Here is a 13,687-nt window from a genome sequence, read left to right on the forward strand (position 1 = left end):
GGGTGGGGTTAATATTTGGGGTTGTTCCTCAGGGGTGGAGTTTGCTTTCTGGGGGGTGGGGTTAATATTTGGGGTCGGTCCTCAGGGGTGCAGTTTGCTCCCTCAGGGGCGGGGCTTGCTGCGGAGGGGGCGGGGCCTGGGTCTGGGCTGCGGGGGCGGGGGAGGATCCTGTGACACTGAGTGAGTCAGAGCCGCACCGGCATCGAGAGAGAGAGAGAGCGGATCACATCACATCACAGAGTCACCGTCCACACGCACAGGGAGGGAGGGAGGTCACTGCAGAATGGCGGTGCTGGAACTCGCTCTGCAGGGTCTCTCCATCTTCGGCCTGATTCTGTTCGTCATCCTGTGGCTGATGCACTTCATGTCCATCGTGTACGGGTAAGAGGGGCAGGAGAGGCCGGGGCGGGGGGGTGTGGGGAGGGGGGAGAGGCTGGGGGATGGGGGTGGGGGAGAGAGGCCGGGGGTTGGGGGGGGGAGAGGAGAGGAGAGACCCGGGGTTTGAGGGGGGCACAGGGGAGGCCGGAGAGAAGCCCGGGGGGAAGGGGCATCAATCCCCGGCTCCTCACCCTTTCCCGCTGGTTTGACTGTTGGTGATCGGCCCGCGGCCCCCCCTCTCTCTGTCCCTCTCTTTGCTTTTAGACTAAAACCTTCCACTTTAACTCCGCTGCCCGGACTGATTTGGGCCTAGCTCGCCTCTGGGTCACTTTGGGGCGCTGTACATTCTTTAATCCCTTGGGTGCCTGGACATTGTGTTTTATTTCTTTATAAAACTACTCTCATATGTTCTCTCTAATGCCAGCCTCGCCGCTGAATTTGAAGCGAGTGTGTTGGAAGATTGATTTCAACAAAAGCACCCCTCCCTCAGTTCCTCCTTTCTTAGGAAAAAACCCTTTCGAATTTATTCATTGAATTATTCCCCTCTGGTGCTTCAGGCGACATTGCGGCGTTGAAAAAATATGTTTTGATGTCCTGTTTTGCAAATAGTGATTCCTACAAATTTAACATTTGGCTTGTTGGGTACATGTTTAAAATTTAACTCAGCATACATGTACAATCTTTTGTGGTATAGATTAAAGCGAACTAATTTAAACCCTTCAATTAAAATCATTGTCGGAATGATAAGGTGCGAAACGCTTGTATCCTGAGGACGGACACACACACAGACCGGTGTCATAAACTATTAAAATACGTCTGTACGTGTATTAATATTATGATGGGAATGATGTAAACTCTTCTCCCTCCCCCATCCCCCCCCCCCCATCATAAAGCTGTCTCAGCCATATGTGTATTTTCATGATCATCAGTGCCTTTACGAAATAGAATTTGTCCTTTTTCTTGTTTCTCAAAAAGATGAAATCTAATTTTGAGAATTATTGTTGGAAGGATGGTTTTCTTTTCACGTAATCCAAAAGGATACATGCAGGAAATCCTCTTCCATTGTTGGCTGTGTGGAAAGGTCATGCCCAGCATCCTCTTTTCAACATGTAACTTATTTTTACAGGAAACATTCCCGCTCTAGTGAAAAAAAGAATGCTTAGCCTGTAAACATGCCCTCGAAACAGACCCTTAAATTATTCCTGAGTTGATTTGCCACAGGAACATGAGGTGGAAAAATTGTTTTTGAGAATTTACTTGGTGTGCAGCATAGCTGCTCGAGTCAAACATGGGAGCTGATTTCAACTGGATGGGCAGTATGGAGCTGACAGCTGCTTCGTTAACTCCATGACAATAACAGTGTTTCAATTTTTGTTTTGTTACATAGTAAGCTGTGTTGGGAGTGTGTGTGGATATGGTATTGGACTCAGCAGTAATGTGCTACAGTTGAATAACTTGGTGGCATTTGATAGTAACTGAAGGATAACAGTGCTACTGCAGAAAAAAAGAAAAAATATCAACGAAAGGAGTTTGACTGGAAGGAGCATGTTTGGAATCTCAATTAAAGAGGATGTGTCCTAACATGTCACTGTGCCAACTGGTGGATACTTCCCACTTTTGTACAAATGTGTCCTGCCACTTGTGGCTCCGGTATTTGTATAACTTATTCTGCAGACACCCAGCTGTAATGACAAAGCAATGTGTGTGCAACAGTTAAAATATGACAATTATAACTTTCTGACTTGTGAAGGTTTCCCACTTTCCCCCCTTGCGCCCCGCCCCCCCCCCCCCCAAACCATGCCCAAAAAATCTGCTGTTACCATTTGTTCTTCACTGGCAGACCACAAAAAGACGAATCGTAGAGTTTTACTGCACAGAAGTCCTCCAACCCATCATATCTGCACTGGCCATCAAGCACTTGTCTGTTCCTATCCCATTTTCCAGCACTTGGGTCCATAGCCTTATGTGCTATGTTATTTCAGTGCTCACCTACATGTTTCTTAACAGTTGAGGGTTCCTGTCTATCACCCTTTTGGGCAGAGTATTCCAGATTCCCACCATCCTCTGGTTGAAAATCTTTTCCACAGATCCCTTCTAAGTCTCCTGCCCCTTACCTTAAATCTATGCCCCCTGTTTATTGACCCCTTTACTAAGGAGAAAGGTCCTTTCCTATCTAATCTATCTACGTCCCTCATAATTTTGTACACCTCAATCAGGCCCCCCCTCAGCCTTCTCTGCTCTAAGGAACGCAACCCCGGCCGAACCACCCTCTCTTCATAGTTGAAACACTCCAGCCCAGGCAACATCTTGGTGAATCCCTTCTGCATCGTCACTAGTGCGATCCTTCAGATCCTCCCTATTTGGTGACAGAACTACACACTATATTCTTGTTATGGTTTAACAAGTGTTTTATAATAACCTTACTGTCCTTACATTCTATGCCTTGGCTAATAAATACCAGCTGGAGAGTATACCAGCAAGTATTCCATACGCTGCCTCAACCACTTTGTCACCTGTCCTGATGCATTCGGGGATCTTTGGACATATACTCCAATATCCCTCTGTACTTCCTAGTACCCTACCATTTATTGTGTATTCTCTTAAGTTTGTCCTCCCAAATATATCACCTCACATTTTTCGGGATTAAATTCCATTTACCACTGTTCTGCGCATTTAACCAGGCTGTCTGTATCTTCATATAATCTACAGCTTTCTGTGTCACTGTTTACCACACCACTAATTGAAACTTGATTAATCACATTGCCCCACATTCATATCTAGATCACTAACCTCCTGGTCTGGTACCCTTCCCCTGAAGCTCATACATGTTATGAATGAACTTGAGAGTTCCAATAGTGGAAGAAGTCTGGTAGTAGAGCAGTGGTGGTGTTTAATTGTCATGAAATTTGTTTAATTGTCATGAGATGTGTACCTATCGACAAATGTTGTGAAATTACTGTTTTGTAAATGGACCTTTTATTGATATGCTGCTACTTGACATCACTTCATGGTGTGAAGTTTGAATAATACTTTGCTAACTCTTTGTTTGTAAAGCAGGCTTTTCAGCATTTTTTTATACTTTATTCCAATTCAATCCAATCCAATTAAATCAAATTCACAGTCTTAAGTTGAGACATTCCTGATCCAAGCTGACAAGACAGGGCCCTCACCTCCCGTCTTGGGCTTGATCTACATGATCCAAGCTGATTGGAGTAGGTGTAGCTCCTCCAAGGCTTGATCTTATTTGCATCTTAGCCAAAAGGCCGAGATGCTGCTTTAAAAAATTGCTTCAAATGAAGCTAAAATGTAACTTCAACCAAGTACAGCATGTCAATACTACACTTGATCTTAGCCAAAAGGCCGAGAAGCGAAAGACTCAGAACAGATGAACGGTCTGTCCCCAGTGTGAACTACCTTGTGTCTTCACAGGCTTGATGAGCATCATTTTTATTTCTGTTATCTGAACCTTGTGTAACCTTCTTTGTCAATTCTGGCTTTGTACTAGTCATGTGAATTCAGCTGATCCTTAATCATTTGTTGGTCCACATGGCCATGACTCTGGTATACTAAATAGCTACTTTGGAAGGAAATTTGTTAGTGTCTAAACTTCCAAACTAAAGCTGAATGATTAATTTTGTGGAAACTGCAATGAGAGCTGACATTTTTCAAGCCTATGTGACTAAATGTAAATTTTTAGTGTCGCATTAGGACAGCAAGCCATAGCCAGCTTTATTTGGGTTTTTCTAAACAAGCTGTCTCTGTTTCTTGTCAGTAATGTTATATGAAACTCAGCAGTTTTTTTAGATCAAAGATATTGCACTTGCAGAATAGTTCCTGTTTTAGCAACTCTTGACCTGACTGCATCACAGCAGAAAATCTCAGTTTCTGCAGTTAAAAATCCATCATCCTGTTGTAACTTCTAAAATTCATTTGTAATGTCTCATAAATCGTACTGCTCAAGGTAATGAGGGATAAGATTTCAACCAAGCTTTGGCAGATCCATTCATAATTTTGGGTCTTCCATATGGCTTAGTTAATGTAGGAAATAGAATCGAGTTTTTCTTTTTCACAATCGACCCAGGAATTCCCTTCATCTGTGTTTTGAGAGCCAGAATGGCCATAATCTATTCTTTTTAATTGGACTGTAAAAGAACTTCATTAAAATCATAACTTATACTCCATATTGTGTTTTAGAATTCTGCCACTAAATAGCCTTGTGTGAATAATACTGCTTCATTCTTCTATTTGGCATCTGGGCATAATCCATGTGGTTGTCATTGCTTTACAGAGTGTCTGTTTCCTCTTCAATGAGGTACAGTTGCTCCATTGCCCTCCTGAGAACAAGCACAACTTTTAATGGAATACAGGTGGCACGTTTGACTCCCTCAAAGGCTGAATTTTATATCAAGCCCTTACTGAGTGTGCATCTGCATTTGTTCTGTGCTAGTTTTTACTTGTAGATTTCGAACGCAAATTTTGATCTTTTTAAAAAGAGACAGTTTAATCTGTGCAAATAGGGAACCAAGATTATGATAATTCAAGATGTGCTTAAAAACGCAGCTTCCAAAACGGTCACGTCCGTGATTTAAACATGCAGTCTTTCAAGAGACACCCTTTTGCATGGTGACCATCTGTCAGGCTATGTTCCATGCTTCAAAGCCCAGAAACAATGCTGGTCCTATGATGCTTATTAAAATGAGAGGCAAATATTCTTTGTTGGTTCTGGACTATATAGCAATACAGCTGAATAGGGCAGAGGTGAAATGATTCAGCCAGTGAATTATCTAGGAGCAGCGTTTGTAAAATAAGCTACATTCCAGTCTCTCTCTCTCAATAATGTTTCTTGCTGCAACCAAGTTTAGCACATTTGTGACTCATGACAGTTTAATTCTATGGTAGTAGCAACCTCTCAGCCTTCAGTGTCGTAATAATCAAAGTAATAATATTACTTTCTTTTTTACAGTTCTTCATTTTCACCATTTGATTTCCAGTGGTCTTAGTTTTTAAAGTATGTTTCTGATGTAGTGCCTTCCACACTGCAGTGGTACATCTGTATGTCAGTCACATTGTATCACATCTGGAGGTGGCTACAGTCTTATTTGCATATCTATATCTGATCATTTACACTAAAACTGAGAGGAAGTATCAGTTCGCAAGCACAGAATGATACAATATAGAAGGCAGCCATTTAACCCAATGTGCCTGTGCATCTACAATTATTTACATTTCCACGGAATGCATTTCTCAAAATTTGTGTTGGGTTGATCACTTTCCTCCCAATTTATATTTATTCCATTTGATACTCTAAGACGTTCTGTTGAACAATCAAAATAATTAGCAGAAATTGCTCTTATGTTACTTGTCATGGCATCTATCTTGAGACCGACTGGAAGAGACTATGAGCGGTGATAATTTTTTAAATGGCATTGCTCAAATATAGTGGGAAGATGATCATGGTGTTTTTGTTAGCTCTGTTCGGCCCTGGGATAATTCTACTGCAGGTTCCACATGAGATTCTCCATCCACTTAACAGGAAGAGTGGTGGTTGTGGGGTTTTTTTGCTGCCCTTCTCATACTTTCTTTCTTCATGGGAAGTAGAAGCAGGAGGCAGCTAATTGGCATCTTGAGCCTGTTCCGGCATTCAGCTATCCTCAACCCCAATGCAATTTCCCCAACTGTCCCCATATCTCGGAAATCTGTCAACCTCTGTCACGAATATGTTCAATGACTAAACATCCACAGATCTGTACGTAGAAAATTTCAAAGATTCATCACTGCACGAAGAAATTCCTTCTCATCTCAGTCCTAAATGGCCTTCCTCTTATTTTGAGACTGTCTCTCTTGGTTCTAGAGCCAGGCAGATAAAGGAAGACTTCAGAAAACTGCAAAACAGGGATTTGTGGAGCCCTCATGCATAATTCTTCACAAAAAGATAGCATCCAAGCTCATCAGGTAATTGTCAAGGCAAATGGAATGTTGGCCTTTATTTCAAAGGGAATGGAGTATAAAAGTATGCACGTATTGCTAAAACTATACAAGGCACTAGTTAGACCATATCTAGAATACTGTGAGCAGTTTTGGTCCCCTTATCTGAGGAATGATGCACTGGCAATGGAGACAAGAAGATTCACTAGGTTGTTTGTAGGTATGGAGGCATTGTCTTATAAGGGGAGGCTAAGTAGGCTGGGCCAGTATTCATTAGTTTAGAAGAATGAGGGGTGACCTTATTGACACATATAGGATTCTCAGTGGGCTTGACTGGATAGATGCTGAGAGGATGTTTCCTCTTGTGGGAGAATCCAGGACCAGAAGGTATAATCTGAGTAAGGGGTTGCACGTTTAAGGATTTTTCTCGGATGGTAGTGGACCTGTGAAATTCTTTACTGCAGACAACTGTTGAGGTTGGGGTCTTTAAGAACGTTCAAGGCTGAGATAGATTTTTAATCGGTCAGGGAGTCAAGGATTATGGGGACGAGGCAGGAAAATGGAGTTGAGGGTTTTATTAGCCATGATCTCATTGATTGGCAGAGCAGACTTGATGGACCAAATGGCTGACTTCTGCTCATTTGTCTTATGGGAAATATCAATTTTTGCCTCTACCCTGTAAAACCCTGTAAGGATTCTCTTTGGTATCCATTTGCCTCAGGGGGGCTACAACCAGGGTTGAAGAACCTCATCCACTCTCTAAATGGAATGGGAACACACCCGTACTTCATTGGAAGCTGGACATCATTTCAGCATCCAGAGGCAGTGCTCCTAACTGCTCACCATGCAACAGTCTTGTCTTTTTCTGACTTACCATGAGCAACATCTTGGGAATTTCACTAATATGCATCTATGATCCTTAATTTTACATTACATTGGTAATTTTGCCATCTGCTGCTATGGTCTGGAAATTCTTCCCTTAAATCTCTCCTCACTTACTCCTTTAGGTATTTTTGAGGTTGTAACTAGTGAATGATTAAGATGGAAGGATGTACTTGCCTTCAGAATGCAATAGAAGTTAACAGGACTCATTCTAAGAAGAGAAGCTTGTCCTGTGGGGAGAGATTGTGTTGACTAGATCTGTATTTTCAAGGGTTTCGCAGAATGAGGGATGATCAGTTTGAAATACGTACAATTCTTAAGGGGGTTGACACTGAGGCTGTTTTCCCCTGGCTGGGGAGATAAGAATTTGATGTCCAGTCTTGGGTTAAGGAATTGACCACTTACAACTGAAATGAGAAATGTTTTCATTCAAATAGTGTGAATAGTATCCCAGAAATCTCTGAATGCATAGTGTTGAGAATATTCAAGTGAGGTAGAGAGATTCTGGGATGTGTGACTGTAGGAAAGTGGAGTTGAAATAGATCGACCTAATCATATTGAATGGCTAAAGAAGTTTGAAGAGCCAAATGGGCCTTGTCCAGCTCCTTTCTCTTCTGTTTATATGTTTTTGCATTAAGGGAACCATATACATCCATTGGTTATGTTTGAACCTGCCTATAAGGATTTGTTTTTTAATCTACAAAATGTAACGTCCTTTTGTCACATTGATGGTGTGGGTTAGGCAAGGTGCTGTGGTCTTGTTGAGATAAACCCTGTAAGGGTCTGGGACAGGTGGGTCCAAGCCAGGGGCAGGGAATTGCGTGACTTCATGGGATGGTGGAAATGGGAAGGGAAAATGAGCTAAACTAATGGTGCCATAGTTGTTAGTCCAGGAAGATTAAGGAGGAAGGACATAGGATTAAGTCGATAGTTGGTAACAGAGAAAATAAGTTGAGGTACTTTTGTTGCCATCCAGGATGACCCTTTTGGTTGTGGAATTGTTTTGTTAGAGTGTGAAGTTAATGATATACTGTGGTTATCTGATAAATGATTCAACTAGTTGTGGGATTGTTGCACCCATGTTCGCAATCTTGGGCTTAAAATGTAGATTGGAATATACCCAGGAATAATAAGAATCAGAGAACAAAAGTTTTGCTGGGAGGCGTTCTTTAGCTGGACAATTGTGGTAAACAAATCCAAAGACTGTGCAGTTGGATCTTTGAAAGTGTGGTTGTAAGTAATTTAGCTTGGGCGAGGGGGGCAGATGTTTCTAGAAACCAATACAAAAGGAAAGGGGTTGAAAGCAGCTGAGGGATGATGAGAGGTACACATAGTAGTGGTTGGAAGTGGCCTTGACACTGATTGTGATTATGGTTGGGGAGTAGCCATGAATATGGATAGGAGATGTATCTATAGGGAAGAGTTCAGGGGAGTGAATTAAGAATGAATAGTTAGAGGTTTGAAGTCACCTAAGGATAAGGAAACCTTGGAAAACATGGTAACAAATATAGTCTTATAGATAACTGTAGAGGCTGAATTGCTTTCTGTGGCATAAGTGTCTGTAGGTGTTTGTCCAATGGCATGCTTTTTAAATTTCAGTTTCAGAAATAATTTTCAAATAACATTGATATTCAGTCTGATATATTGTATGTGTTGCAAGGTTTTAACCTAATTAAGAGAATTCAGGGTAAATGACGGCGAAGCTCAGAATGCCTTATAAACATTTGAGACCTTTTGTTTTGAAAGAAATTTGGTTGCTGGTGCCCAATTCCTGTGTGAAACTTTATATGGGAGAGTTTGCTTTAAATCTGGAAGTATTCCAGTATATTGTTGATTGACCTTCGGATTTATGTGAGAATTTGTGATTAGACAACACAATTGCACAAGTTACATGTTAGTTTGTGGCTTTTATAAACTTTCTGTTTGGCATTTTGTATTTGGTACAAATACATGGCCATACGCTCCAAGAATATGCTTTTTAATTACTGAAAGGAGTTTCAAAATAGGTTTTTTGTATAATTCCATACAAATGTTGTTGCAGATTTCAAATAGAATTGGCAGAGGCTCATGATCTTTATTCTACTGTTAACATGTACTCTAGTCTAAAGAATACTTTAGTCTTTCATGCTATCATTACCACTCCCTGTGCTTCACATTCCATTATGCCATTCAATCAATAGCATTTGGCATGGTGGTGTTGTACTGCTTTGGAATTTTTTATTTCCTTCTGTGAAGTTGGTAAAATAGCTTCCAAAATCATTTTCAAAGCTCTGGAAACACGTGTGAAGTTGTAAAAAGACAAACTGAAGATCTATAGTTGTTGCATTGTATTACTAACGCAATAGATCTGAGTTTGTTTACTGTGATCACAAGCAGTGAGCCTTGGTAGTAATTTTTGTAACCAAACATTTCCTCATTCTAAAAAATACACAAAAAGGAACAAGGCGAATGATGTTAAAGCAAATTGCTGTGTATGCCGGAAATCTGATATAAAAACAGAAAATGCTGTAAAAACCCAGCACGTGTGGCAGCATCTATGGAGAGAGAAACGTTTTCAGTCCAGTATGACTCTTTGGAACTACAGTATTCCAACCATTATTTTGTAAATTGAGTTTGTCTTTATATGCCCTGTTTGTGAACAGAACTCCCACTCACTTGACGAAGGGGCAGCGCTCCGAAAGCTAGTGGCTTTTGCTACCAAATAAATCTGTTGGACTTTAACCTGGTGTTGTGAGACTTCTTGCTGTGTTTACCCCAGTCCAATGCTGGCGTCTCCACATCTTTGGAACTAGACAGAGGTAGAAATGTGATGGGTTTTATGCTTTTGGAAAAGGGGTGAAGGGTAGGTGGAGCAAAATAGAATACTAGGGATAGGTTAGAAGGTGGGGAAGATTAAATGACACAACGAAACGTGAAGCACAGAGAGTGGTAATGATAGCATGAAAGAGTAAAGAATTCTTTAGACTAGAGTACGTGTATGGAATTAAACAAGAAAACCTGTTTTGAAAGCCTTTTCAGTAATTAAGAAGCATATTCTTGGAACATATGGCCATGTATTTGCTAAAAAGACACCACGTTCTGTAAAAATTCTATTCGCTTGTGTGAGAATGAAACTTGTGCATGGATGTTTTTGTCCGGCCTTGCCATTCTCCTTTTCCTCTCCCTGTCTGAAATCTATTAACATCCCCTGCTGTTGTGCACTTTCTCAACACTCCTGCCACATGCTTGTTTTTAGCAAGGAAGGCAAGAAAACATTTTTTGCAATGCTGCAATTGCTGGGGACTGGAGGTGCAGAGGCAGGAGAGAAGGTCATTAGGAGTGAAAGAGGTCTGCCTTCGTTTTGATAACTTTCTTCAAATAAAAGTAGATTGTACTGTCAGTGATTCTTCTGATCTTTCTGGTGTTAGTGTTGTTCTGAATGTAGCTAAATACCAATCTGCATTCGATGAAAAGAACATCATGTATAGTAAATACAAGCTTTCCTTTGAAAGGACTATGAGAAGTGTATAATTTAACCTCAGCAATGTTATGTATATTGAAAAGCAAGGTTGTTCTTCATTTGGTATTTTAAATAAATGAAAGACACGTCGAATAGGAAATTCATCCATTGTTAAAAATTACTAAATATATATTATGAAATTCTAATTGCTGTTTTGCCTTGAGAACATTTGAATTTAAAACTGAGAATCGGGTATGATCTATCTGGCTGGAATAAATTCCCTCCTAGAGAGTAGTTTCATTGCAGATGTAAGGATGATGACTTCAGCTTTTGTGCTTTGCATGTTTGAAACCCTGCAATGCACTATCACTGCAGAAAGCAAGGTCAAGGGTTTCTTGAAGCCAGGATTTCAAAGTGAGTGGTCTCCCCTTCCCCCACCGTCACCACCACATTTGCTTTCTTTCCCCACACAGCCTGTTTTACCTTGGTGATGCATATTTTTCAAAGCACAAATTTTAAGATCCCATGTCAACCTGATTTGACAAAGCAGGAATATTACTATTTGGATATTGAAATTCAGATGTTTGACAATGTAAGCTACAAACTGGGTTTTGCAGACTTTAGTAAGACCATAAGACAAGAGCAGAAATAGGCCACTTGGCCCAGTGAAATAAATTGCAAATCTTTGCTATTTCAAAGCTGATCTTGCTAGTATACTACAAATCTATTGATGTAATATGCAAAACAAGGAATACATATTCTAAGCAAGTATTTGCACATTTAATTGGACTTCTAAATTAGATGTTAGAAGGCAACTATTCTGATACTGTTAGTGAAGTTTTGTCAAGTATAGGAGCCTTCATAATTGAAATAAAATTATGATCTTCTCACACTTAAAGGTGGAATTTGTTACTTAAAATTAATAGTGTTGTGCAATCTGCTTTTTTATTTTGGAAAATGTAATGTAGTACAGAACATTCTTGTGCTTGCTGTGTGTTTCTGGATTTCACCAGGATCACTTTGTGTGAAGTGCTGAGTGGCTAAAATTCTGAAGGTAAATCAAGTTGACTCATAGTCATTGAGCACATTTGCTTTGCAACTGGCCATTAAAGTATTGGATGTAGGTTGTCACACCACTTAAGCAGGATTAAAAATTGTGTGCCTTACTGCTGTATCTGCTGTTGCCTAGTGCAATCCTGGCCAGCCTCCCATCATTCACCCTCCATAAACATGAGCTTACCCAAAAACTTGCAGCAGACGCCGTTCACCTATCACCTCTGTGCTCATTGACCTACATTAGCTGGCAAAGCCTTATTGTTAAAATGATCATGCATGTTTACCAGCTCTTCCCCTCCCTATCACTTCTCTAGTCCAAAACGCTCCTAGATTTCTGTGATCTTCTAATGCTGGACTCTTGACATCTCTCTTTCTGTTTGATAAAATTGCTTGTGAAGTACCTTAGGATCCTTTTGCCATGTAAGAGGTGCTATACAAATGTAAGTTGGTATTGCTGCTACCAAGAAAACCACAAACTGTTTTTGCTTGTGTTTTTGTCACCATTACAAATTTACTATTAACCTATTTTGTAAGGTTATCTATTTTGCTAAGGTACTCCCTACCCTAACCTTAAATTCACATTTTTCTCTCCTTTCTTCCTCTCCAAGGTTATCATGTTCAAAAAGCCCTTGTCCTGCTCTCTAATTCATATATCTACTAACCTGTTGAGCACCCAGTTTCCTTCCCTGGTCCCTATGTTATAGCCTTCCCTCTTAAGATCTTTTAAGAAAGCATTTGACAAAGACCCACACGAGATTATTGCGCAAGATTAAAGCGCACGGGATTGGGGGAAGTATATTGCGATGGATAGAAAACTGGTTGGCAGAGAGGAAACAAAGAGTAGGAATTAATGGGAGCTTTTCAAATTGGCAGGCAGTAACAGGGATCGGTGCTGAGACCCCAGCTATTCACAATGTATATTAATGATTTGGATGAGGGGACAAAATGTAACATCTCAAAATTTGCAGATGATATCAAGTTGGGTGGGAGAGTGAACTGTGGCGAGGATGCAGAGATCCTTCAGAATGATCTGGACAGGTTGGGTGAGAGGACAAATCAATGGCAGACGCAGTATACTTTGGATAAGTGTGAGGCTATCTGCTTTGGAAGCAAAAACAAGACAGATTACTACCTGAATGGCTGAATTGGGAGAGGGGAGTGTGCAGCAGGGCCTGGGTGTCCTTGTGCACCAGTCGTTGAAGGTAAGCATGCAGGTGCAGCAGGCGGTAAAGGAAGCGAATGGCATGTTGGCCTTCATTGTGAGAGCTTTCGAGAACAGGAGCAGGAATGTGTTGTTGCAACTATACTGGGCCTCAGTGAGGCCACACTTAAAGTATTGTGTGCAGTTTTGGTCTCCTTTTCTGAGGAAGGATGTTCTTGCTCTAGAGAGAGTGCAGTGAAGATTTACCAGGCTGATGTATGAGGAAAGATTGACTAGGTTAGGATTGTTTTCGCTGGAGTTCAGACGAATGCAGGGAGATCTCATGAGACTTATAAAATTCTAACAGGTCTAGACACAATAGATGCAGGGAGGATGTTCCTGACGGTGGGGAATCCAAAACCAGGGGTCACAGTCCGAGGATTCAGGGTAGACTGTTTAGGACAGAGGTGAGAAGACATTTCTTCACACAGAGTGGTGATCCTGTGGAATTCATTACCACGGGAAAAAGTTGATGCCAAAACGTTGAATATATTCAAGAGGTGGCTGGATATAGCACTTGGGGCAAATGGGATCAAAGGTTATGGGGAGAAAGCAGGATTAGGCTATCGAGTTGGATGTTCAGCCGTGATCTTAACGAATGGCGGAGCAGGCTCAAAGGGTCAAATGGCCTCCTGCTCCTATCTTCGGTTCCTTTTTTAAGTACCTCCCACTTTTCTTCAATTCTATCATCATTGCCCCCTCCTCAAATAATCATCCTTGAACTCTTCTCCCTACCCTGTCTTTGCAAACTAATGTTCAAGTGCCCTCCCCTCTCCAAGAAACTGCTGTTGCCTCCCAAATCCACA

The 13,687-nt window shown here is 41.1% G+C and overlaps 1 protein-coding gene and 1 non-coding gene across 2 annotated transcripts in view; one reads left to right on the forward strand and one right to left on the reverse strand.

Annotated features, from left to right (window-relative positions):
- The first annotated feature begins 216 nt into the window (after positions 1 to 216).
- The window catches only part of ugcg (UDP-glucose ceramide glucosyltransferase), a 33,632-nt gene continuing 20,161 nt past the window's right edge, over positions 217 to 13,687 (forward strand). Inside the window, exon 1 of the mRNA XM_080188427.1 lies at positions 217 to 381. Coding sequence (XP_080044553.1) covers positions 284 to 381 — 98 coding nt within the window. The 5' untranslated portion in view covers positions 217 to 283. The remainder of the gene's footprint in view (positions 382 to 13,687) is intronic.
- On the reverse strand, positions 3,563 to 3,750 carry LOC145343610 (U2 spliceosomal RNA). Its single transcript, XR_013886753.1, has one exon. It is a non-coding gene; the product is annotated as a U2 spliceosomal RNA (small nuclear RNA).

The sequence above is a fragment of the Carcharhinus amblyrhynchos genome, chromosome 5, assembly GCF_965287045.1.
Source record: "Carcharhinus amblyrhynchos chromosome 5, sCarAmb.v2.hapA, whole genome shotgun sequence".
NCBI classification, from domain to species: domain Eukaryota; kingdom Metazoa; phylum Chordata; class Chondrichthyes; order Carcharhiniformes; family Carcharhinidae; genus Carcharhinus; species Carcharhinus amblyrhynchos.